At 41.5% G+C, this 26,905-nt stretch overlaps 1 protein-coding gene across 1 annotated transcript in view; it reads left to right on the top strand.

Moving 5' to 3' along the window:
• kcnn3 (potassium intermediate/small conductance calcium-activated channel, subfamily N, member 3) overlaps window positions 1-26,905 on the top strand; it is a 57,272-nt gene that overhangs the window by 5,050 nt on the left and 25,317 nt on the right. The window contains exon 3 of the mRNA XM_083918465.1: window positions 16,089-16,184. Within this exon, the coding sequence (XP_083774591.1) occupies window positions 16,089-16,184 (96 nt within the window). The remainder of the gene's footprint in view (window positions 1-16,088; window positions 16,185-26,905) is intronic.

Genomic DNA, 26,905 nt, shown 5'->3' with positions numbered 1-26,905 from the left:
GGAGCAAATAACCCTGATGATGTCATGGTGATGTCATCAGGGTTATCTTGGCTTGGGCTTGGAGACTACGAATTTATAGAAGAAAGCCAGTGCTACAAACTGAGGGTGTGGAGTTATCGTTATCAGGCAGGGAGCGTCTAATAAAAGTGTAGGATCCAGTGTAATTGGAGTTCGACTCTTACTAGAGACTAAAAGTCAGGATATCTCAGCCTCTGCTGCTATGTATTTGACCGTACTTTGTTCAATATGTCACTCACAAGTCCCTCAACTTTAAGGAAGTGCATTATTACATCAGTAGATTGCTCCTTTAATGTAGCATCAGTACATAAAGCCCACAAGTCTCACACTAGACTGTCTTTATGCTTGTAACATTGTGCACTGTTACTTAGCTGGAATCTTCTTGCCTTTATTAGTAAAAGTGGCATGAAAATGACATGTAACAAAGGTCAACAGCCAGATTTGAACTGGGGGTGTTAAATGCTACACGTCTTCAACCCAGGACGCCCAAACCTCGGCTGTTTTGGACGGGTCAGTAGTCAGATAATTAGACTCAGCTTTCGCTAGTTAATCACCGCATTTATTATGAAGCCTGACACGCTCTATGCCCATGTTGTTGGCTTGTGTACTGTTATGACCAGGCTTGACGATTGCTGTTTCCGAATGATGTAATACAATGATAGAAATGACATGGGGGGGCAGATTATCAGTAGGAGGCCAGGATCTCATTTGTCTGTGTAATGGGGAGTGTAATAAGCTGAATCGGCCCCTGGCTGCTGTTGTCTGTTTATTTTGGTTGTGTGTGTGTTTGTGTGTGTGTGTGTGTGTGTGTGTGTGTGTGTGTGTGTGTGTGTGTGTGTGTGTGTGTGTGTGTGTGTGTGTGTGTGTGTGTGTGTGTGTGTGTGTGTGTGTGTGTGTGTTTGTGTGTGTGTGTGTGTGACTTTGTCCCAGACAGTGAGCCTTGGAGCATGTTGAGCTCACCTTCATGATGCAGATATACTTTTGCCCTTGTCCCATCCCTTCTTTCAGTCTGAAATGTCACTGAGGTTTGGTTTTCTTTAGCTAATAAGGTGGAAACATTACTACCACTTGTGCAGGTCATCATACGTGGATCATGGATCATGTGAAGGAGGGTATGAGATCATATGAGAGCACAGGTTTACAGGTATCCTATTTGAATAAGTCAGCCGGGCGAGTCTCTCATCTCCATCTTTCTCCTTCTCTGTTTTTGTTAGTCTCCACTTGAATCTCTTTGTTATTGTCATTGCTAGAACTCTGTTTTGTTTTGTTGTCCCTGCATTTGCTTCTTCTTTCTCTTATGCTCTGTCTCCCACTCATTACTTTATGAAAATCAGACTTTTAGAGGCTATATATTTTTATTACTGAAAATTCATGGTTGGAATATCTCTCTCTGAAGCCCTCCTTGTCTCTGTTCTTCCCTTTCTATCGACCTATTCTCCTCCCTGAAGGAGACGAGGGACACGTTTTATGCTCTTTCTCTGTCTCTTTTCTATTTCAACATCATGCCTGTCTCTTTGTTGTGCTTTCTTCTTTCTTTCTTTCTTTCTTTCTTTCCTTCTTTCTTTCTTTCTTTCTTTCATTTCCCCCCTCACTTTCTCTCTCCCTCTGCTCCACTGCTCTTCCAGTGGGCGTCAAACTGGGGGAGTGTGATCGGAAGAGAGAAGCGGCTGGGCGAGAAATGAAAGGCTGTAGAAGGAGCGAAAAAAGGAAATGTGATAATGAAAAGCTTCATTTAGGTTCAAAAAGCTACGTCCAATACAGTCCTCATATGAATCAGGCGGCATTGTCTGTCAACAATAAGAACTGATGGACAGGCCAGCTGTGAATTTGAGCCCTGCGGACACTGTGTTTGCACTCAATCTATATTGGTTAATGTATTTTCATTAAGGTATCTAGTTCAGAACAGGAAGTTGGAGTTGAGGAGGAATAATATCTAAATTACTTTGCACCTTATTTTCTCCTTTAAGGCTTGAGAGTTAAAAGGACAGGTTGGATTTTTTTTAAGTGTGTTTTTATGAGGTATTTGTCCAAAGTTTGCAAATTACCAGCAGTAGATGACGGTCGGTAAGCCCCCAGTTTAGAGAAGCAGGCAGGAGGAAAGGCACGGAAGCTAAGCAATGTACTGCTGTGGATGAGAGCAACAGCCAAATGTATTTTGGCCACATACTAAAAAAGGCCCACCTAAAAAAATCAGTGCAGTAATTTTACCTCATGGAATATGGAAGGTGCTGGTCTACTTCAGTTTTGAACAGTCAGTTAGTTTGTTTCTAACCCTTAAGTTAAAACCCTGTTAAGTCACACAATAACACAAACAAACTAAATGATTGGGGAAGCGGTAGACCAGCAACTCTCTCAGTAAAAATATCCAAAATATAGCGTACACTTAAACTAATATATATGTATTTAAGTTTGGTATTTTTTGGGTGGCTAAGCTGCTGCTCCCATCAACAGCAGTACATTGCTTAGCTTGTGTGTCAGGACTCCTTTCCCCTTCTCCAAAGCGAATGTGCCGACCATTATGTCTACGTACTGACTATGGATAAGTCAGTACTCATAAAACCCCTCTTAAAAAATAAAGTTTTAAGAGTACTTCAGCAAAACCTGATCAAATTTATTTTCGAAATTCTGAGTGCCAAGTTATATATATATATTTTTTTTTATAGTTTACAGTTTTGGTTTGACTCCAACAGATACTGGAATTCCAGCAGACAGTTCAAGCCCTCACTTAGATAATTGAGGTGGAAGGAAGCCCACTGGTTGTTGTGAAAAATGGATATCGAAATGGTGTAGATAAAAGACAGAACGAAAAGGGACATGGATTAGAGGACGGCAGAGGAGGAAAGGTTTATGCAGTACTTTAAAGCAGTCTAGGGGGGAGGCCTTCAATGATTTCTTCTATTGATTATTGATAATCACTCACCCACACATGCTCTGTCCACACATGCCTCACACATTGAAAATGGATGCTGCCTTTCAGAGGTGCTATGCTGTAAGCATCATTGAGAGCTAGTGTGAGAGCTTGTTGTGAAATGTGATAGATACAGATACATTGTCATCATTGAAAACACATATATGTACGTGTGTGTGTGTGTATATATACATAGAGGTATATATATATATATGTAAAGTATGTATGTATTAGGGCAGGGTCGATGGTTGGTGTCATTGACCATCGCTGATGTCTGACTACCGAGCCCAACATCATGATTTAAAAAATATATACAGTATATAAAAAACACAGAATATACAGTATATATATATATATATATAGAGATCAAAATGAGAGAAAACTCATAAAAACTTGATTTATTCTAAAATATTGATATTTTTTACTATCCAGAATTTGATAGAATATATCTGGCTATACCTTTCTTTATAAATAACCAAGGCACTTCAACAAAAACCTTAATTATGTGGAAAAAAGTGGTGAAAAAAATTAGAAAACACTGACCATTGTGTCAAAAGAGAAGATATAAAACAATGTTTTCTTCGGGCTATAGGATTCAAAAATGAATAGGAAGTCTAGAGGCTTTTGCTTTGAATGACTTCAGCACATCTGCGCCCACAGGACATCACTAGTTTCTCACTCTGCTCTGGTTTGATCTTCGTCCATTCTTGTAGCAATCTCTACCACAGTTCGGTAACTGTAGGGGGTTTCTTACAGTGTCACCAAGGCTTTTTCCAGAGATTCTCTATGGAGCTTACATCTGGACATTGGGCAGGCCATTTCATTGTTTCAGTATTCTTAGCTTCAAGGAATTGCTTAACCACTTTGGCAGTGTGACAGGAGGCATTATCTTGCATGAAAATTGTGGGCTGATTGGGAGACATTTGCAGTGAAGGTATTGCATGTTGCTGAAGGAGGTTCACATAAACACTTGCATTCACCCCACCATGTAGCTGTACAAGAGGCCCAACTCCTGCTGCAGAAAACACCCCCCAAATCATGTAATTTCCTCCCCCAAATTTAACTACACACTTTGGGTTTAGTCTTTTCCCTGTCCTGTGCTGAACAGACACAAATAAATTGAAGGTACATTGTCACTGAAGTGCACTCTGGACCAGTTCTCCTCTGTCCACACGAAAGGAAAGTCTCACCTTTTTATTCTTTCTGCCGATGAGAGGTCTGGTCACTGCAGAGTGGGCTTTCAGTCCAAATTGTCTTAAACGGTGAGACATGGGCCGAGACAGATCCTTGACCTGTTCTGCACTGAACTGGCGAGCAACTCCAGCTGCAGTGTTGAACCGAATCCCCATTGAGAGTCTTTCATAGTCCTGTCCTCTTGTGCACTTCTTTTATATGGACGACCAACCTTTAAACCTTTAACCTTTATTATTTGGTCCTTGTAAGGTATCAATATTCTTCAAAATCACAGACTTGGAACGCTCAACCTCTCTCGCAATGGCTGAGAGGGTCATCCCTTTGGCCTTCATCTGGACAAGCTGCTGTCTCAGGGTTTCAGTCACCTTAGAGCGGCTTGCCATCTTGCAAAGTAACCCGGAGAGCTGCCAGATAAATAGGGTGTCCAACAATAGGTAAATTGTCACCAGGTGCCACATTAACACGATAACTGGAAGGTATCTGAGAGCCTGCTCACACTGTCCTTTTGGCCGCGGCCAAAACCGTTTTTTCAGCTAAAGTCTAGTACCTTTAAGCAGTGTGAGTGGACCCGCTCCGCGCTCAACTGCGGCCAGCGGACCGTCCACGGCCCGCTTGAAAGAGGTGGGCTTTAGCGGAGCCGTTTGCACATGTACGAGCATGAGCGTGCGCACGTGTACGAGCACGAGCACGAGCCCTACGGCAGTAGCATTATGTCCGCCTGTTCGGACATGTAAATAGAAGGACGGACCATGCATGGACATTTAACAACAACAACAACAATGGCGGTGAAAGGTTCACGTTGGTGTGATGCGGAGGTGGAGTGTTTACTGCAGATTTGGTCGGATGAAAATATTCAAAAACAGTCGACAAGACACACAAAAACTCAGAGGTCTGTGGAAAGATTTGTAAACAAAGCCACACACGCGATCAATGCATGTGACGTGTTACGGCGTGATGGCGTATGGACAGCAAGAAGCATTGGCCGGCCCTGGCAGTGTGAGTACAACCGGGGCTGGGGCACGGGGGGGAGAGGGAGGGGGGACAAGTACCCTAAAGTCCGGGTCTGGGTCCGGGAGGACAGTGTGAGTACGCTCTAAAACTGTTCTCTAATTTTGCTCACAGCTTTTTTCATAAAATTAAGGGTTTTGTTGAAATGGCTTGGTTATTTTAAAAAGAAACATGCTAGTTCAGCAGTGGTATAGACACAGCAGCTATTTTATCAAATTCTGGACGGTAAAAAATAACAGTATTTCATAATTATTTAAGTATTTTTGAGTTGTTCTATATTCTATATTCTGTGTGTGTATGTAAGTGTAGACTTTGTCTACACTTACATTGTCTTTGACAATGGCTGTACACTAAATGTCACCATATGTGTGTATGTGTTTCTACCAAACCAGCTGTTCTATCTTGCTCCCAAAAATAGAAATGAAAAATAAGAATGGAACTGAACAGGGGGGCATAGTATTCGTGTCTGTGGGTACAGTGAGTAAGCGCATGTATATTCATGTGCAGAAACAGACAACAGAACCCATCAGTACACACTGTAGCTACAGCTGAGATGTTCCATTTATTGTATTATAGCCTCTATCTTCGGTTATTATCCACATTTCAAAGTCCTCCATCAAGGCCACATTTGAGATCAGTAAGCTACATTTTGAGGCTAATGACACTTTTCTAATGTATGTATATTCAGCAATGGTGGAAAGTGACAAAGTACATTAACTTAAGTAGAAGTTTGTTTCTTAGTACAAGGATTCATGCTACTTTAGACTTCTACTTCACAACATTTCACATGTAAATATTGAACTTTGTTTGGGGCTGCTGTTGTTAGGAGTTACTTTTCAGATTAAGATTTTACATAACAAAAACATGTTGACCTTGTAAATACAATGTGACAGATGTAAATATCCTCAAGGCAGGGTAAGGTAACACATGTGTGCTCAGCCGTTGGTGCCCTACCTAAAGGATATTTACACCAGGCGCTGCAGGCTCAGGCAGACCTTCTCCCCTCAGGCCATTAGGATCCTAAATGAGGACACTGCCTCGGCCATTTTTAGGCCCTCGCATCTCTCGTTGTTAATGTAAACATGCAGAAGGCACGCTCAAAGGCAAGAGCAAATTATATTTTTCAAGGAGTGTCGACTGCACCCTGAGTTAAACAAAGTTGTTAAAAACGCAGTAGCATCTGTCTGACGCGCCTCGTGTTTTCCAGGCAGTAAAAGATGCAGCACATGTACTGCCCCTTAGACTGCCCCCCATTCATACACATAAATATATTATCATACTGTTTTAATGAATACATTGAAGGAACTAACAGGATTACATTTCACTGGAAAAGTATTTTATAGCACATGTCATGTGACGATTGATTGATTGATTGATATTAAATAGCCATGGTTAGATAAAGTGGTTAAAATTAGCTCCACCTCAACCAATCTTTCAATTCAAACATCGAAACACATTGATGCATTAGTTGATGCATTAACAGTCTAATAATATTATATAGTAATTATTTCACTCACAGGGGCAGAAAAAGCACTTTTACTGAGATGCATTGATACAAGATCTTACTGATAATATTTTGTACATTTACTTAAGTAGGAATTTAAATGAAGGATTTTTACTTGTAAAGGAGTATTTTTGTGCTATTGGTCATTTCTACTCAACTAAAAAATCTGAAAACTTTTTCCGCTATTAATATTCAGCGCTCTAGACAGTGGCAGTAGATCTCTGTACTGTAAATGTCACAATTGTTGAGCTACGATAGATTATGCAGAGAGAATATTGGATGATGAAAAAATTCATGAATGTGAAATAATTGAATTTGCTCTGCAGGCAGAATTGTCAGTTCTGCCACGAAAAGCATCGAAGACAATAACCTTTTTAGAGCCATGTTTTGAGAGTCTCTATACTGTACATTATCTTCAGCGTGTCAAGCATCACACTGTATTTTTAACCTCTCTTTATGGCCAGTATCCTGGGTTACTTTGCAACTAACCCAGGACCTTGACACTTCTAATGTTAACAGCAGTATGAGGACACCTCCTCTTAAAAACACTTTTATGAGCTTCTATTATTGATTTTATTAGGAACAGGTTAAAGGGGAAGGAGTCTCGGTCTGACATGTGTCTCTATCTGAGAATAACCGAGGGCCTCATACACATGGGACTTTAAGATGTCATTGTCGGATCAATAGATCATTCACAAAGACCCATGTGGCTCCTCGGGGTCCTGGCTCTACGTGATGTTTCAGGCCTGCGATGGAACATGGCTATTCTGAGGGAATGCACAGCTGCTGTCAACTTCACCTGTTACACTGTCAATGCACAAAGACTTCACTGTCACCTCGCCATACAGGATGGGAGTTGTTGTAGTTGTGTTGTAGTGTGTGTGTGTGTGTGTGTGTGTGTGTGTGTGTGTGTGTGTGTGTGTGTGTGTGTGTGTGTGTGTGTGTGTGTGTGTGTGTGTGTGTGTGTGTGTGTGTGTGTGTGTGTGTGTGTGTGTGTGTGTGTGTGTGTGTGTGTGTGTGTGTGTGTGTGTGTGTGTGTGTGTGTGTGTGTGTGTGTGTGTGTGAGAGAGAGAGACAGAGAGACAGAGAAGCAGAGGGGTGGGGTATCATTTGTGAACCTGGCCACTTCTCACCACAAGCACATCTGATCAGTTTACATGGACATGGATATCCTGTTCATGAGTTTAATCATGTAAGAAACCTGGTTAAGCCCTTATTCCGTTTATGAATATAATATCTGGATTACTCCAAAAGAAACTGGGATACTGCTGCATGTATACACTTGATCCCGGTCACTGAGCGCTGTCGACCATCTGCACAGGCATAACGTAACAGAAATACAAACAATGGCAGCAGTGGAAACGTCTCACTTTCTGGACTGATGTAGAAACAGAATTTTGTGAAAGAGTTTGTGTATCTTCATCTCCTGCCCCCCCCTGTCCTACGCGGTGGTAGTGACAGGTTCGAAGAGTGACGGAGGAAATTATAGCGTTGCTCTTTTTGAGAGTGGCTCAGTACATGTGTTTCTGTGTGTGACAGTTGTAGCTATTTGACGATTAGAGTAAAGAGAAACTAGCAGTAACATTATGAAGTGGTATAGCTAAATTAGTAGTGTTCAGTATTTCCTGTTGCTTGTTTGTTTCTGTTTTCTTGCTTCAAATAGAATATTAACAGAGACGTTTTCACCGCTGCCATTGTTTGTATGTCTGTTACGTGACGTCACTTGACTGATTATCATGTGTACAGAGAATATGAAAAACCCGATTTCTCTGTGCTCATGTAAACACCATATGCCGAATATGATCAGGATAAGCCTCATAAACAGGTTATTCATGTCCATGTAAACACAATGTTTTCACAGATAGAAGCAGAGCGCACTTCCATTCTCCCTTTTCTTCCTTCCTTCCTTCTTCTCACTTACAGGGGTGTTTATGTTCCTCTCCGGGTGAATCTTGAATACGTCTCCATTTCCCCAAAGGGATCATTGCCATCTCAGCAGGCTTACAACATCTCCCACATTTCCCCTGTGCTGCCTCAGTCCCTCCCTCGCTCCTATATCGATGACATTTCTTGCAGAAATTTACAAGGAGACCGTTTCCAGACCTTTCTCTGCGAGGCCACTTACAGTGGCTGCATGGTGCTTTTCAGCCCGTACATGAAGATCGTCAGGGAATTAAACTCATAAACTGCCACCATATTCTCTTAAGGAGCTATCAGCCATCTCAGCACTTCTGCACCGCTCTCCCTCTCCCTCTCCTCTCTTCCACCTCCTCCTCTCTTTTCCTCCACTCCACTCCACACTCCCTTCATCTTCTAGATCACAGGCTTCTAAGGGACAGTAGATCCCACAGGTCTTGCTACTAACAGGTACAAATATGCTCATTTTTTTCAGTGTAACAAGGCTAGGGTACCTCTTCTATATGTGTGAGTGTGTTGATAGACATTTGTGTGTGTGTGTCTGTGTGCGTGTGTGCGTGCGTGCATGCGTGCATGCTAGAACTTGCATCATCCACCGGTAACATAATCATTTACGTCAGTATGCATCTCCTCTGTGTACAGATAGTGTGTGTCTTTAATGTTTTTATGTATTCAACCCTGTGACATAGTACTTCTCTAGGGTGCACCTGCTGTGTGTGTGTGTGTGTGTGTGTGTGTGTGTGTGTGTGTGTGTGTGTGTGTGTGTGTGTGTGTGTGTGTGTGTGTGTGTGTGTGTGCATTCACATCTACTTTTTGTTTGGATTTAAGTGTGTGTGTGTGTGTGTGCGTGTGTACTGGTAAGGTGACATGACTTCTCTGTCTGCTGCCTGTTTCCCTGGAGACTGATTGCAGGTAGGCATCGCTCTGACAGGGAGAGACCCCCAAGGCTAAGTCCTTACAACACACTCACAGACACACACACACACACACACACACACACACACACACACACACACACACACCTTCTTAGGCATTAGTGAGCGACTTATCACTAAGTGAGTAGTATGTTAGTAGGCAACATGTATTTGCTCTATCTATGTCAATAAGGGTGAGGTGGAGACAATTGGGTCATCATCGTGTGTGTGTGTTTGTGTTTTTGTGAGTGTGTGTGTGTGTGTGTGTGTGTGTGTGTGTGTGTGTGTGTGTGTGTGTGTGTGTGTGTGTGTGTGTGTGTGTGTGTGTGTGTGTGTGTGTGTGTGTGTGTGTGTGTCTGCTGACTGAACTAAAGAAGCTCAAAAAGCGCATTATCTCCACATGATGTCCACCAAGCCATTGATCAATACACACTAATCACACACTTATGCCAGATGGACAAAAAGAAGGAGGAAAAGACACACACACGCACACACACACACACACATACACACACACACACACACACACGCACACGCACACAAGCACACAAGCACACGCACGCACACATGTAGACATACACAGTATAGGTTATGTGAGGGATAGTATCCAGTAAGTCAACGGTCCACATCTTTGCCTAAATGGTTGTACACAGGTCACCAACATCATGCTAACATTAATTCAAAAGTATATCTCTTCATTGTCCTGTTCGTTGATTTGGATGTCCAGAATCACAATAACAAACTGATCTAATATTAAATGTGTGTGTTTTTTTACAACGCAGCTGTTGTTTGCTGTTTTATAGGGAGGGCCCTAATTCTGTTTGTTGTAGAACAACAGTACTAAGCCCTTTCAAAGCACTTATTTTGACTTGTTATGTATATATTATAATCATTAGTCATGGCTCTGTTCTATTCAAATGTCCCAGTAATCCTTGACAGTGTGGCAGTGAACCAGCATGCACAATATAATACAGTCATTGTTGATTTGATTATTTGTACCTGTAGGCTTCTGGTTGCCTGGCGACATCACTGTGACGACAAGATTCCAGAAAGATCGTCTGTTCACCTGCTCTACATGAATAACTAGTTTACACATGTTACTGCCCATAAAGAATAACCCCACATATTTCCGTTTTTAAGATAAGAAGTCCCTGCCCCCAGCCAAAAAATAGGCATGCATAGAACCCCCCTGTGAAACCACAACTAGTTGTTTATTTGGCTCTAGAGGTGTTGGTAGGTGTATTTTTGAACTTTGGACGGAGCAGGCTCACTGGTACGCCCTGCTTCCAGTCTTTATATTAAGCTAAGTTAATTACCTGCTTGCTCTGGCTCAATACTCCGCACGGACATGAGAGTGTTATTGATCTTTTTGTCTTGCATATTTCCCCAAATGTAGAGGATCTGGAGGCAGGGCGAATGAGGAATGGGAATCTGGTGGCAGTAGGGAAGAATCGACATATTGGAGGACGGGGTTGGCATGAGCAAGAGGGGGAAGTGTGGAAGGCAGAGGTAGCTTGGAAACTTGGCTTGGAAGGTTGTCTGTCAGGTACGCAGGGAACAGAGCAGTGATTATCCTGAGACACAAGAGCGACAGGTTAAACACAATAAACATGGAAATAATGAATCACTAGAGATATGCACTAGGTTGGCACGAAGTTGGCTTTGAAGACAGTAAATACCATTGTGGTTGAAACAACAATCTTAGAAAGAAGGGCTGAAGAGCCCGGTTAGGCATACTGCAAGCTGATTAGCTGATGAGAGGCAGGTGAGCAGGGAGATGATAAGCCAGTTGCAGACAGGTGTGCGTGATGAGTAGAGGTGAGCCAGGAGAACAAGGAAGGGAGGCCATGCCCACGTAAACAAACACAGAAACAAAACAGAAACAGACAGAGAGACTGACAGGGAAGCACAAGGAGCACAGATAATGGGGAACATAAGGAAACATTGGGAATCTTCTTAGGGTACAGCCACAGCCGTAACACAGAGAACTTTAACTGGTTAACAACAATTCCAAAGCTTTTTAACTCAAATCCAATGCATTCTTGTTGCATCCACCTGGCCGTCCACATGAATCGTACACCCTACAGGCTCACCAACCGCATGTGCTATAAAAGTCAAAAGTGGGTGCCGGTGTCAAAGCGAGGCTTCACGATGAGATCTGTTACGTCTTTATAACTCATTCATTAACCGTTTCCTTGCTGTTCAGCCAAATACAACAAACAAAGGAGCTCTTCTCCTTGCGGTTGTAAGGTTGCCATCTTGTTTTCTAGTGCCACAGATTGTATAGAAGTGTGTGCATCTGCTGTCCACATGCAAGACTGCAGCTGTCCAAGTCCCTGTTGGATATGAACAAACTAGGCATGGGATGAGATATGATTATTGTCCCACCCCTAGGACAAACCTTAAGCCTCACTGTTGGTGTCTTTACAGGTGCATTCATTTAGAAAGGCACCTGCATCAGACGTGACCAGTTACTAGAAATAAATAAATTATCTGTGGTTATGGTATAAAAAGGCCAAAATGAACAGAAGCATGTTCGCACATATGTCTCCATCACAGGGGAGTCATTCACTATATAGACAGAGTAAGTGAAAACAGATGATAACTGTTCTTGACAGTGTGAGGGGCAGAACTGGGGGAAAAAACTGAGTAGACAACAGGCGGCTGAAGGTAAACGCAGCAAAAGAGGTGAGAGATTACTCCAAGAAAAACACATTTCAGCTCACCAGTGTGACTCTCTTCAAGCAGAGGTATGCTGCTGAATTGCAAGTCTGCATTTTTTCTCATTAGCACAACGATGTTGGCTTCCTTTGTACCCAGTTCGCTTCAGTGATTACAAATGAGATGTTAGCAGAGGAGAGTCAGACCAAGACAGGGAAAGAATGTGAGAAAATAAAGACCAAAAAGAAAAGACAGCTCGAGCTTTTGGGGCAAGACGATCAGTGGAGAGTCAAAGCTAGGGTGTTTCCTGATGATGTGCAGTGGCCCGTGACCACACTGAGATGAGCAGCAAATGAACAACACTAACTTAATGCTCTCCTTGTGTGTGTATGTCTATGTGTCTGTCTGTGTGTTAAATGGTAAAAAGGGCACCCGGTCTCATATTCAGTCATTTCAGATGTTAATAGTTATGGGGGAAGGGACTATTTAAATGAGGATGCCAGTGAGGATTAACAAACTAGACTGTGTGTGTGTGTGTGTGTGTGTGTGTGTGTGTGTGTGTGTGTGTGTGTGTGTGTGTGTGTGTGTGTGTGTGTGTGTGTGTGTGTGTGTGTGTGTGTGTGTGTGTGTGTGTGTGTGTGTGTGTGTGTGTGTGTGTGTGTGTGTGTGTGTGTGTGTGTGTGTGTGTGTGTGTGTGTGTGTGATGTCAAAATTTACATCATTAATACCATTTAGGCCACGAAGCATCTACAGAGACCCTAAACAGACACAGTAACACACTAACACACTCTATTTTCCAGGAGGCTGACTTGCAATATATATTCATGAACCCAAAATGCAATGTAGTTTCTGGCTAATATCCTGAAAGAAAGGCTGAGTTATATGTGTCTAAACTCAGGGTGTACACTTAGATTAAAAGAGACTGTTGACTGCAATGAATGCTTATCAGTTTCCCACGCTGAAATATCTGTTCTGAGATATTGCAAAGCTGAATTTGGTAATATTTGTTGTTTTGTTTATTTGTCTTTTACATATTTGCTGACACTGTCCCCATATTCTGACAGCACAATGGGACAGATGATCTGTGAAAAAGTAATGTATCTCTACTTCCACCTTCCGTTCCTGTCTGCTCCCAGAGCCCCCTCTGTGCTCTCCTAATAGCATTTGCTACATGAGCAGCTAGCTCCCACCGCACCCAAAGAAAAAACTGCTCAGAGCAAAGGAGTCTCTGACGCAGTGTCAGTGCTCTGAACTCCCATCAAACTGTGAAACGCACTGATCAAATATGAATAATTCTTTTTCTGGATTGCCTATGAAGTGTTTTTTTGGAAACTTATTTTAGTGTACTGTTTAGCAGTACAATTTGGAAGTTTGTGACCAAGTCGAGCCAAAACAAAGCCCCTGCCACCATCCAACAGGCCAGACTTTTTCATTTTACAGCTTAACGATACTCTAAAACAGGTTTCTGAAAATACTTTGTACAAGAATATGCAACACAGTGAAAGAATATTGATTCAAATTTTATCAGCACCGCTTAGTTTTACAGTTTGATCAGAGTTCATGAGCAGTTATTGAAGGTGCATCAGAGACTCCTCTGCTCTGATTAATTAACAGTCGCAGTGGATTTAGCAGAGGCCATTAGGAGCAGACAGAGAGGTAGGGTGACATTACTTTTTCACAGATCGCCTGTCTCAACGTGCTGTTGGGATATAGTGACAGTTTATTAGAAAACATACAACATTTATTTTGCAGAAAGTTATCAACTAAAGCTTTAAAGTGGCACGACTGCTCTTTGAAGCGAAAAGCGGACTGTTGCTTTGGTGATCTCAAGAAAGTATGCACTCTGCAGTTCAAACATAGTCTCTGATCTGATGTAAAAAAATGAATTAATCATGTGTTTGGCTTTTAGAAACCAAAGCACTGAATGCAGCCATTTTTATTTCTAAATCCTGAAACATTTGTCACACTAAATGTTTTATTTGACATTTTGCATCCACAGTATGCTCAGTAACCTTTTAGCCAAATATTTGCTTTGGAGTATCCACTTTGCTTTTCTTAAATTAAAATTACCTGCTTTCTCTTGAAACCCTTCTCTGATAAATCATACTTGTCAAGAAAAGAAAAACCTTTTGAAACAAAATAAAACTGAAATACTGACAACTAAATAGTCAACTAGAAATGAAGAAGTTACACATGGAACCTGGTCAGCTATGGCCTACAACATGGGCCTGACCCTTATTCATCCTTATTTATTACAAATAGGCATACACAGTAGTACTTTCCCCTCTTTAAAATGTAAAGGATAAGTCTATATTTTTCTTATCAACAACAGACTCTATGAAAAGGCCAAAACAAACAATAAATTGATCACACCAACAAGCACTGTTTGTGTAGCCAACAACACTGGCCTCTCCGAGATACCCACCAGAGCACAAAAGGCATATTAACTGCTGAAAATAGTCCCCAACAAATGACTCTTTGCTTTGAGTAATGTTAGCTCTTACTGTGATTGGTTGTGGGTCACATTTAATGGCTCTGATTGGTTGTGGGTCTATCAAATTGTGTCCGGAGGCATTTTGCTCTGCACTGTTTATAACGCCTCTTGGAAATCAAAAAAATGAACTGAGAGGGCCCAGACTAATACACATTTATGAGTAGTCTGGTGATGCCAAGCTAAACGTTATCTAAGAGCTACAGTGACCTGCTATGCAAGACAATTACTCAGCAGCTATAGCATGTATGTACATCCTTGAAGAAAGAGTATTTCCTTATCCAAATGAAGGATCTATAGGATAAAATGTTGCAGTTTATTTTTTAGATTGACTTTACTCATGATAGTGTGATAAAATATAGATCTAGAATAAATGATGATGACAGAAAAAGTCAGGGGATTACCAAGTGATTAGAATAAAACTTTGACTTGATGGTGGTGCAGGATGCCAGTAAGGATTCATCCTATGTGGAACATGAATGTGTTTTTTAAAAATTCATGATAATCAAACCAACTGTTGTCAAAATACTTCAGTCTGGACCAAAATGCACTAACATACAGGCGACCGACAGAGATGCATGACAATTATGGGTGAAGTGAAAGCAAAGAAAACAGGAGGTAAAGTAGACCAGTAACATTTCCTCCACAGAATCTTTCTTTTGTTGGTAGCCTATAGGGCATTAATTCACATACACCAGGGCTATCGACCAAAGAAATGAGCTGTGTTCGTATGTTTTCCTATCATCTCAGCTTTTTAATATCTTTTTAAAGTTGTGATACTTGGTGCTGCTGAGGCTCCTTTTCCTCTCTGCTGTTATGCCACCTGAAATCATTTATTAATTAATTCCCCCAGCATATTTGGCTCACAAACGACCAAACAGGCTTTTACCGATGAATATATATTCTGAAATGAACTAACCAGGGAACAGCTAACAAAGACAATGCAATACACATTTTCCTCCTACTCTATCATCTGCATTTCTTACTGTATATTAAGTGTGCTCAGTTGTGTGTTTCTTGTGTAAATGAGCAGTGTGAATGTTAATGTATATGTGTGCGCACATGCGTGTGACAACTCGCGGCTGTGCTCTCGAGTGTGTGAGGTGAAGGGGATAAGGAAGCCACTGAAGTGCTATGAGTTGTATTGATCGGAAGTTCCTCAGTGCATTGATTCTAAGCCCTATGAAACTAGACAAGCAGAGGATTTAAAGCTCGGCTTCAGTGATGTGACGGGTTGGATACTTCTATTTTACTTCTGCTCAGTTTAGTTTGCATTGTCTATGCTGAGGCAGTGCAACTATAGCATGCCATTTCAGCAGAGTGACAATTGTGGACTATCGTGATTTTTCATAGATGTATTTTGTTATTGTACTCTAAATATAACAAAACGACCATCATGGCAAAAAATCAACCTGTGTATTATGTTTGTGCTGCATGTTTCTAAAGGTGTTTGTGTCCATTTTCTCTCTACAGAGCTCCATGTATTCTCTGGCCCTGAAGTGTCTGATCAGCCTGTCCACAGTCATACTGCTGGGCCTCATCATTGCCTACCATGCACGGGAAGTTCAGGTAAAACACATGCACATACATCAACAGACAGACAGACCTACCTGTGCACCTACTGACACAGACTAACTCACAAGCAGCTGTCAGACATTTTGTTAGCTGTAGAAGCCTAGCTTTGCTGAGAGGTCGAGAAGAGGAAAGATACCACTCTTTTGTCTGTAAATTAAGTATGCAGCTAGTGCTGGGAGGCGATTAGCTTAGCTTAGCATTAGACTCCTACTATACATTCTCAAAAAAATATCCTGTCCAAACAAGCACTGTTTAAAAAAAGAAGTCTCTGTCTAAATGAAAATGAGAATACACATTGAACCACTGTAACAAGCTTAACAAACCAATCCAATAGGCGGTGATAAAACCCTAATTCCAAAGACAGGTTGGCTATTACAGGAAGGCCGCATAGCAGAAAAAGCACATTGGTTGCTCCGTAATGCATTCTGACGCCTCTGTTTCTTAATATAGTGGAAGATTAACTGTTCATTTATGTTTAAACATGTAAAAAGTATGGTGGCCCTGAAAGGCAAATCACAACAGCAAATTAAAAAATGCAACAGCAAATCATAAAACACAACAGCAAATAGGAAAACAAAATGGCTTGTTGAAATGTTTTACTATTTACCATTGTTTTCCATTATTTAGTGTTGTGATTTGCACTTCAGGGGCCAATGAAAGAAAGTCCTGTAGCACCATTTTGGCTATGTCAGTTTTCCAACACTGAACACAGAGTTTTATGAAAATCTTCCCCCTACCAGGAGTTTTCCAAAACATTGATTTCCAGTGACCTAAGATACAGTTGGTGTAAAAAATGAAAAACGCCTATCTACATGTGAACTAATTAAAGTAAAGCTCATTAATTGCAGGTCAATTAGTGAGCATTTGGATAGAGCCATATTTGCTGTTTCCCCCTGTTTTCAGTCTTTATGCTAACATAAGCTACACTAAAATAAGCTAAACAGCTGCTTGTTATAGCTTCTCGTTAAGTGGACGGATAGGATAGTGGTATCGATCTTATCGAACTCTTAGCAACAAAGCATATTTCCCAAAATAGCAACTACTGCTTTAATTCCTTCACCGTTTTTTGTTTTCTTCAAATATCAACGGAGGCACATCTGAGTTCTGTCCACGCTGTACAAATTATTTTGTCCTTCCTCGGGCTCCTGAGACAGACTAAGGGACCCAGGTGTGTGCCAGCTCAAGCCAATTAATTGCTCTAATGAGAGTCTTAGTGGGATCGACGGAACAGTCTGCATGGCTTTGCATGGGGTAGATATGCACTGACTGTTAAATATACTTAGCCATTCAATGTATGCACACATAAACATGCAACCGCACAAATGCAAGACACACAAACACACATAGACTCAGCCTCTTGTAAGGCTGAAACTATCAATCAGAAATGCTTTCATGCTTCTTGATATCTGTTTTGCTGTGTGTCATTTCACTAATATAATGGTACCATGGTCATTTAGCCAGGGTTTTCATCTGAAGCCATTTGCAATCGATGCACATTGACTATTTATGGGGCCCTTGCGGGAATCGGACCCAATGAGTGCCCTCACACCAACTATTACACCCACCAGCTAAACCACAGAGCAACACTCATCCATCTTACCACATATTAGTTTAATGATGTGATGGGGTTTTTTTCTCATTACATCACAGATGTTGCTCTATTACAGTTCCAGCGGGTCTGTGATGGAGATTCTGATGCATTCTGCTCCGAGGTTCAGGCTCTCCATCTGTGGATCAATAACTAGATGGTCATTGGTTATTCTCTGTCATACACAGGCTGATAGACTGGCAATCAGTCTGTAATAGGCCGCTGCTATGTATTAGGATTCTTGAAGAAACGTGTGCTTGCATATATGGTTCCGGCTTCATTGATAAAAGAGACCTTGTTTCAGCTCACATATCTGATATAATATTCACATACGTCAGTCATCCTCCCACGCACACTGTGGCTGCAACACGTGACAGGCACGCTAATAACGACAGGAGAAGAATATTCTGATAGTGTAAGGTCGACAGAGAGAAAAAAGGACCTTCTGTTGATCTCTTCGAGAAACCATTTATTTTGATTAAATTATGAAAGGAGTTTGGGAAGGAGTTAACTGTATAAAAGAAGTGAACATAGCCACCGGGACGTAATCCATTGGTTTGTGGACTACCGCTTTGAAGCCTTGACTTTGGCATATTATAACTTGCCGTCTCATTTTTTGGAGCCAAAAGCATTCATATTTGGACAAGAGGCTGGATCTCTATGAGAACTCGGGGAAAATATAAGGGGCACTGTGGTAGCGACTTGTCAATCACAAGGTATCCACAAACTGAAGCTTTATTTGCTTTTTTGTTTATTTTACTGTAAATGGAACACTCATAAATGAAATGAACATCATGCTGTGTTGAAGAAGACCTGAAACTAGCGATTAAGGTCATAAACTTATTAGGAAATTGTTTACTGAGGGAATAAATCAAGTTAAAAGTAGAGTCATGTTCTCATAGACTTATACACAACTGGAACTCTTTGGGGAACTAGTGGGTTCTTCTCCTGCTGGCCATCAGAGAGAATGCAGGTTTAAGGCACTTCTGCATTGGTGGGGGAGATGATGTTTTTATTAAACCAGAGAAAAGTGCGCCCTCCACCATACAGACAGACTGTAGGCAGCACTTTTTCATCATCATCGCACATTTCTGTAAAGGCTCATTTATACTTGCGTTAGATGCGTATACGGATAGGGAAGGAGCCAACTGTCTGTGCTCTGCGTACATTCCGTCCGTATTTCTGCACGTTACGATACGGTCCTAATGTTGCAGTACCACCAAAAATCATGGAGGCAGTGTCAGGCACTGTACACAAAAAAGTGCCATGAATAGCATACACAAAAAAAAAACGTTAAAAATGAATACACATATACACACAAAGAGAGAGTGTGCGAGTTAGTTAGAAACTATACCCGTATATATCACGTGACATCGCCTGGTCACAGGGATCGACAGATGCTGCAGAACAGCTGGGAGGAGATTAGGCTCGGGCTGAATGTGAGCTGTACGGAAGCAAAGGAGAAGTGGAGGTCGATTTGAGACCTCTTATTGGAGTAACTTTTGAATCTGAGCAACGCCCTCTAGAGGATGTTTTGCTCAACGTCCATGCCAACGTAAAGAACACATGAAAGTATGACAGCAGCGACGATTAGAACGTTGGTGAAGTACGGCTCTATTTACGCACGAAATGGGAGCATAAATGAGCCTTAATAATGTAGGATTTATATGAGAGTAACAACCAAAACTGATATACACATACACAACACAACTATAACAAAAACAATTTTTCTATAAATCCATATTTCACAATTGGAATAGCAGGACATGCCCTTAATGGACCACTCAACATTCAGTTGAACCAGATATCACTTTTGATAATAACTTGAGTAAGTATGGTGATAATTTATAAGCGTTTTACCGTATACCCACAGGCAACTTTGAAGGATAATCCTGGTTTAGGTAATTTTGTGAAGATCTATTATTTTTGTAGGTTTGGCATCCCTTTCTATTGGTTATGATAACACTGTAGTCATGGTAATTGGTTTATTCTGGGATGACAGTGACATTGCAGTCAGGTTATCAGACAACTTTCAAACACTTTGTTAGAAGGTAAAACCAAATGTGAGCCCACTGTCCATCTGCTGTTTGCTGTTGGGCAGGTTGCATATAGTCATTTTTTTGTTTGTTTGTTGTTTGGATAGCAATTGCTGCAATGTTTGATAACTAGCAAGCTATTGCTACTGTAGCTCATTGCTGTAGGCACAAGCTACACTAGTAAATAACTTGTATAAACTGCTAACAGCTAACATTATCCTGCCTGCCTAACAGAGCGCATGCTTTCATGTAGGCCCCACCTGAAACCATATGTTTCATTACATGCATGTTGGTTTTATTATTCAGTAGGCTACCTGACAGCTGGCACTGAGCCTGTTCTCCTATATACATGAGCAGCATAAGAAGTTCCAGGTAGTTTGTTGTTTTCTTATTATTTGATGGTTCAAACACAAACACGCAGATACACACCAGGAGAAGTGATGCTGTGCGAAATGAAAGGCATTGTTCAATAAAGATCTCATTCTCAGATTATGACACACTCTACTGGAGCATTCTGCCCAGCATGTAACAGGATATTACATGCACGTACACACACACACACGTACAAACACACAAACACACACATATATACATTTGCACAGAAGGTCGGAGAAGCAGAGACGCTAGAGATCAGAATGATGTTATCAGATTTAGCTGGCATTTATGCCACCTTTTTCTCTCACACTGATTTCCATTTCTGTCTCCCTCCTCATATCTTCTATCTCACAGTTCTTTTTGTTTACCACCATCGTTCTTTCTTTCTTTTTTCTTTCTTTCTCCTCCTGCTTCTTCGTCATTATCAGGTTATATCTGTCTCCCTTCTCCTCCACCAGGCCTCAATTCAATTTTGTTGTTAAGTTTCACATCCTTTCTTCCTGACTCCTCTCCTGCCTTGTAACTCAGCATTCAGCTTCTCACCCTTCTACTGTTTTGTTTTCTCAGCACCTTAACCCCCCCCCCCTCCCCCTCTTAAATCTTGTCCCCTGTAATTCATCTCTCATTCTTTCGCTCTTCCTCCTCTCTCTTCACCTTCATTGTCTCTTCTAATCTGTCAGGGGAAAGCCCAAAGCAATTATTATCAGCATGAAATAAGGAAAAAAACAATCTATCTAGACTACGAATTCATCAGAAGTCATCAGAGATTATAAATGTCAACCTTTTTCACTGCCATCAAAGAAAATAATTTGAGCTTTTGTTCACTATTGACAATAATTATCCCATTATTGAAGAGAAATAATTGTTCTCTGCTTTGAGCAGATGGGAGAAAGCTGTAAGCGACATGACCGTGCAGCAAAAGTGTATGTGCTTTAAATGTTTTTGTTACAGTAAAAAGTGACAGGGAGCTGACATTAGCACTGTTTGATTTGGAGTGAGAACATTGCAGTTTTAAGTTGTGCTTCGTCAGCTATGCCACATTGACGCTTCTGGTTTTGTTTCTTTCATTTCTAATCCCGCAAACTGGAAAGATAAATTTCTGGCCAAATGATAAATCAAATGCAAACTTGAACAAAAGAATGCTGGCACTTTTTCATTTCATTTCATTAGTTTACTGTTTGTTCAGATTAAAACAGTGGCGCAAAAGTTAGTATATTGGCGTATTCTCTATATCATTGAGATATTTGCTGGTTAAATACCCAAATGTTAGACTTTCACAGTTATCAGTCATGTCTCAACATTGTTCTGGCATGGCTTCTGATTCTTAACACAGTGGTATCAAGTATGTCATGTTCTCTGGTTGTCCTTACTGTACCTACTTCTTTGAGCAAACTTATCCCAAGAAGCCTCCTTAAACTAAATATGGATTTGTACTGGATCTAAAAGACATTATCCCTACAATCTGATCTTCATCTATTATTTACTTTTAAGTTTTACTGGTCAGTGTTGTGGCATTAGAGAGCCATTACCACATTATTGTATAAAAACATGTATGGACATGTATTGCTGGCAAAGGACAATGTTTAAAGTTGAAAAATGATGAAAATGTGTGCTTGTTCCTTCATTTTCTCCTTTGAGAGAAATATGCCCTTCTTTGCCCTGATAATGTCCTAAACCTTGGCAAAAATATACAATTCTCAAGTGCTTGTTCAGGTGGTGATTGGTGTGCCAAGGCTGGTATTTCTAGCTCTGCTGTGCAATTTGCATAAAAGCACAAGATTGGACCGCAAGTGGCCATCAGATCCTGCTGGCTCTGCCAAGGTGAAAAAGTTATGACATTTCATCTGAAAGCAGTCTGGAATTAATCATTTCCGCTCAAATATACTACTGTACAGTTCAGATGTGTGCAATGGAGATTTGCATTAGGCATCTTAAGCATGTATTTCTGTATTTTTTATGAGTAGGTATAAAGTAGTTAGTTTGTAAGACTGCTTTGCTGATTCTTTGTTACTGTGTTCAGACAACAGATAACAGATGGAAACTGGTACAGATATTATTAGAATTGGAGCAGAGATTGTTATCACCACCATAAACTCAGGAGACATTTTGCTGTCTGTTGTGATTGACTGTCCAATCTGTGCAACCGCACACCATTAGTTTGAGTTAACATTGTTTCTGAGTAAATGATGTTAGCCAGGAATAATGGAGACTGGGGAGTGGAATATCATTGGTCTAGTCCATGATAAACCAAGAAAAACCTGCTGTTATTATGAACCACAGTTTCCAAGTGACCCCTTGGCTAATCAGAAAGAGAAATGATTCATTGGGCCAAAACCAGGCTAAATGTTTGCTTAAAAAACCATGATGGAGCATTTCATTTCATGGGATGTCAATACATGCGCATTCATGTATTTGATGATCTGGTCTGTTTCGTGACTCACTAAGCTGACACCTCACCAGTGGCCTTTCTTCACACACACACACACACACATTTTTATATTCTCAACAACAAGAAACAGAATCAAAGGATTCACTTTAGCTCATAAACTTGCAAGAACGTCAGACTTGAAAGGCAAAAATGTAATTGTAGTTGAAATGAATCAAATAGAAACTCTAGGAGAGTGTGTGAAGGAAAGGGATATTTCTTCAGTCCATTAGTGCACTTTTAGCATTGGCAAACTGCGTTATTCAGTTACTTTTAGGGGATTTTAGAAGCAGTTCATTGATCAAGATTACACCAGCTTGGCACTCTGCCATTCAAAAACAGGCAGATGGTATTAGGAAAAATAAAGTGAGCAGCCTTTTTCCAAAAGAGGTTGTCTTCTTTCAAATCAAGCTGCCGTCCTGAGATGTCTATTACTTCGACAGTTATTTCATGATGTCATGGTCTGCAGATTGTGCATAATGTACACCTGCCCTCAGAACAATAATGGAAGAGAAGTGACAGTGAGGTAAACCACAGCATCCTCCTTAGACTGTAGACATAATATAAGCATCTCACCCGCTTACTGTATTTCCGGGAAAGGTTCATTTATCAGATGCCATTATGTCTTGCTAGCCTCTGGCCACTTTTATTTACAGTTTGTGTTTCGTATTTGCACTGAATGAAGGAGAATCTTGGTCTCAAGAAACCGCTGGTGGAATCCTTTCTTCACTCTCTCCCTGTTGCTGTTTTTAGACTTTCTAGTGGCAAACATGCACGCACAGAAACCATGCACCTTTCCACATCTTTCACCCTTTCCAACACTTCCTTTTCACTTCCATGACACCCTGTCCCCTTCCTTTCCTCTTATCTGTGTAGAAACAGCCACGGGGGTGTTCCCTCAGTGCTACAATTACAGTCAAGAAAGGCGTGTAACCCTCTCTGCGTATTAACATATATCTGGGTGTGTGAATCCACTTGTGTGTTTGTCTCGCCCCAGTTATTTTCTGCCTGTTCTAGGGATTTCCATGCTGTAGGACCCAGACATTTCCCAGAGGTGTGACTGTGTGTACAAGTATGCATGCATGCTTTTCAGTGTTCGCTCTGTCACTGTGTTCTTCAGTGATTTGGGCTGTCTCCTCCCAGACTGAGGTTTAGTCTTTTCCCCCCTCTGGGAAATGCCGACTTAAGGCTTATTTGTCCGCATCTACCTCTTTTTGAGAGTCTGTGCTGCTTTGACAAGGCTGTCTGGACCCGTGTATGCATGTGTGCAAAACTGCCCCTGCATATCCCGCTTGCTCGCTTAGTCTGGCCAGTGCTGTGTCTGGTTGCATGATGAGAGGCATCTGCAATCAGGGACATAACGCGATTACCGAGGTACGATGTCCGCAGGCACAGGAAGGGGTCGAGGCACGGCGGATGGAAGGCTGAGGAGGAAAGATGGAGGGGTGACGAACCCATCCAGCAGGTTGCAGTTGTAGCAGCTGAAGATGCTCCTCCTCGACCTCACACCTTCACCTGTGAAGACGCCTCAGCCTCTTTGGAGCTCTCAATTTCACACGTCTCTACTGTTTTGTTTTTGCCTCTCCAAATGGCCCGTTTTTTATTTTGTCTTTGCTCTTTTTTTTTGCCCTCCTTCTGTCCTGTCTACTTTCTGTGCCTTTCCTTGTCCCTTGCCCTCTTGGCTGTGATGCCATGTTATGTTAAATTTAAGAAAATACCAAAAGATTTCCCATGATCTTGTTCATTTTTCCCTGTGGGCTTGTTCTTCATGCCCCAGTTTATTAAGCTTTGCTTTTCCCCTGACCTTCCCCCCTGTTTCTCTCCTCATAGAGTTGACAGTTTGTGTTTGAACTCCCTCTCTCGCAAAACACACAGACCCTCCCACACGCACACACATATACATAGACTTTTCCTCTTCCCAGCCCCTCCTCTCTCATTCTCTCCCTCTGTCCTCATCATGTTGGGGCAGTGGCACTCACTCACTCACCATTGACAGATTACTTTCCTAATGGAATTTAATTATTTATCCCTTCCTCACGGCGATTTAGCCAGGAAAAGACCGACAGCAGGAGCAAGAGAGAGGACGGGACAGGAAGGGACGGGAGGGAAGAGGGAAGAGGAAGGGAGAGCCGCTCGCTTCCTCCGGTGGCAAGAAACTGGATCACCTCTGTTTTGATTTGGAGTGATGTCATTCAGAGGGACGAGGGTGGGGAGTGAGGGATGTTGGAAGGAGGAAAAATAGTGAGGTAGAAAGAAAAAGAGAAGGACAGGGCTGATGAATAATGTCTGGTTTGCAGATGAAAAAGCAATTTTGAAAGTGTGAATGAATATGCATTAAGTTTGGTACCCTATCTCTGGCTTAAACAAGCACACATAGCAACTCATTGCTGTCAAGGAGGACATTATCTGGAGACAAACCCTAACTACTACACGCCTAATTACAATCCTCAACTTAACTAGATTCATCAAACAAGTCTCAACCCTGAAATGTAGTGATTTATCTTATATGGGAACCAGCTTTTTGTCCCAAAATGGGAGGTGAATCCCCGTAATCTGTGTGAATTTTCTCTCCAAATTGTGACTACACACGCATAAACCTCTGCAAGTGTTAGACAGCCTGTCTGTGCTTTCCTCTCTTCACTCTCTGTCACACACACCTCTCCGTCTTATGCCCTGTATCTCCTTTTTTTCTTCTTCGTCTCTAACTGCGTTTCTCTCTTTTTGTATCTTCCTCCCTCTCTCCCTCTCTCCCTCTCTCTCTCTCTCTCTCTCTCTCTCTCTCTCTCACTGGGGATCCTAATTAAGCTTGGCTGCTCTTTGATGTTGTCGCCTTGGCAACAGTCACCATGACGAGGCTGGGTCTGCACACTCTCTCAAACTAACTCAGGCATACACAAATACAGTGTAGACACACACACACACACACACACACACACATACACACACACACACACGGGCATGCACACTGAAATCATTAAAGAATACAAACAGCATTTGACCCCTGGTTCAGATGATAGCTTACACAATGACTCAGGTGTGTGTGTGTGTGTGTGTGTGTGTGTGTGTGTGTGTGTGTGTGTGTGTGTGTGTGTGTGTGTGTGTGTGTGTGTGTGTGTGTGTGTGTGTGTGTGTGTGTGTGTGTGTGTGTGTGTGTGTGTGTGTGTGTGTGTGTGTGTGTGTGTGTGTGTGTGTGTGTGTGTGTGTGTGTGTGTGTGTGTGTGTGTGTGTGTAACATGTGCGTTCACGTGTGCGTACACATGTTACAAGAGTAGAACAAGGGAAACATACATCCTGCTGCGCTACAGATAATAGATGAAATATGCAGCATGTGTATCTAAAGGCGGTTGAGGAAGTGGCAGAGCTTCAGTCCGCCTTCCTCATGACAGTTGGCTAGCGGCCGGCTGTCATGACTTGGTCTGACGTTTGACCTGTTATTGTAGCTTTTTGTTTTCCTAAAGAAATGTTTGTGTGGGCTCAATGCCCTGGAGATAATTCATGTGGTGAAGAGCAATTGCTAGCTCTGGCTGTTTTGTGAGGCAGTACAGAATCTGGTAATCTTTGCTGATTTGCAGCAGGGGGGATCCTCATTCATCTCACCTTCCCCCGGCATTTCTTTCTAGGAACTATTTTGTGCTTCTTACTCTCTTTGACCTTTTCAGTCCACTGCAAGAATCTTCTATTAGTCCCAAGATTCAAACCTGTTTCCATTGTAAATCAATGCCTTAAGAATATTGTACAATCAAGAGCAACTGTTTCTTGCTTTTTCTGAAGCTTTGTTTACAGGCATGCACTCCTAGAAAACTCCTGAGACAAGTTATTTTTGGTTGAAGATGCAAGATTCAAAAAGCTCCACTTTCTCTCTTATTTCTCTCTTAATTTTTATATGTGTTTATTTGTCACAGACAATGTAGTGAAATTCAAACTCAGCATTTAACACATCATAAGTGTTAGAAGCAGTGGACAGCGCCATACTTGTAGCATGTGGGTAGCAACTTAGGGTTCAGTGTTTTGCTCAAAGACACTTCGATATGCCGGTCAAACCGCCAGTATTGGGGTTGAAGAATGAGCCACTTTATTTATTTATTTTAGTTTCACAGACTCACAAAAAGTTATATTAAAACAGCAACAACAGCAATTCCATAAATGTATAAATCAAGTATGCAAAAACAGCATTAACAATAGTGAGAGTCAACATGGCCTTGTTTAAAGTTAATATAATGCACTGGGAATGAAAACAGACAACTTTAGGCACTCCTTTTTTCTTTTTTTTGCGGTGTCCTCCTTTCCCTCA

The sequence above is a fragment of the Echiichthys vipera genome (assembly GCF_963691815.1).
Source record: "Echiichthys vipera genome assembly, chromosome: 8".
Classification (NCBI taxonomy): Eukaryota; Metazoa; Chordata; class Actinopteri; order Perciformes; family Trachinidae; genus Echiichthys; species Echiichthys vipera.
Note: the sequence above shows the minus strand (reverse complement) of the source record. Positions and strands in the feature narration are given on the sequence as shown.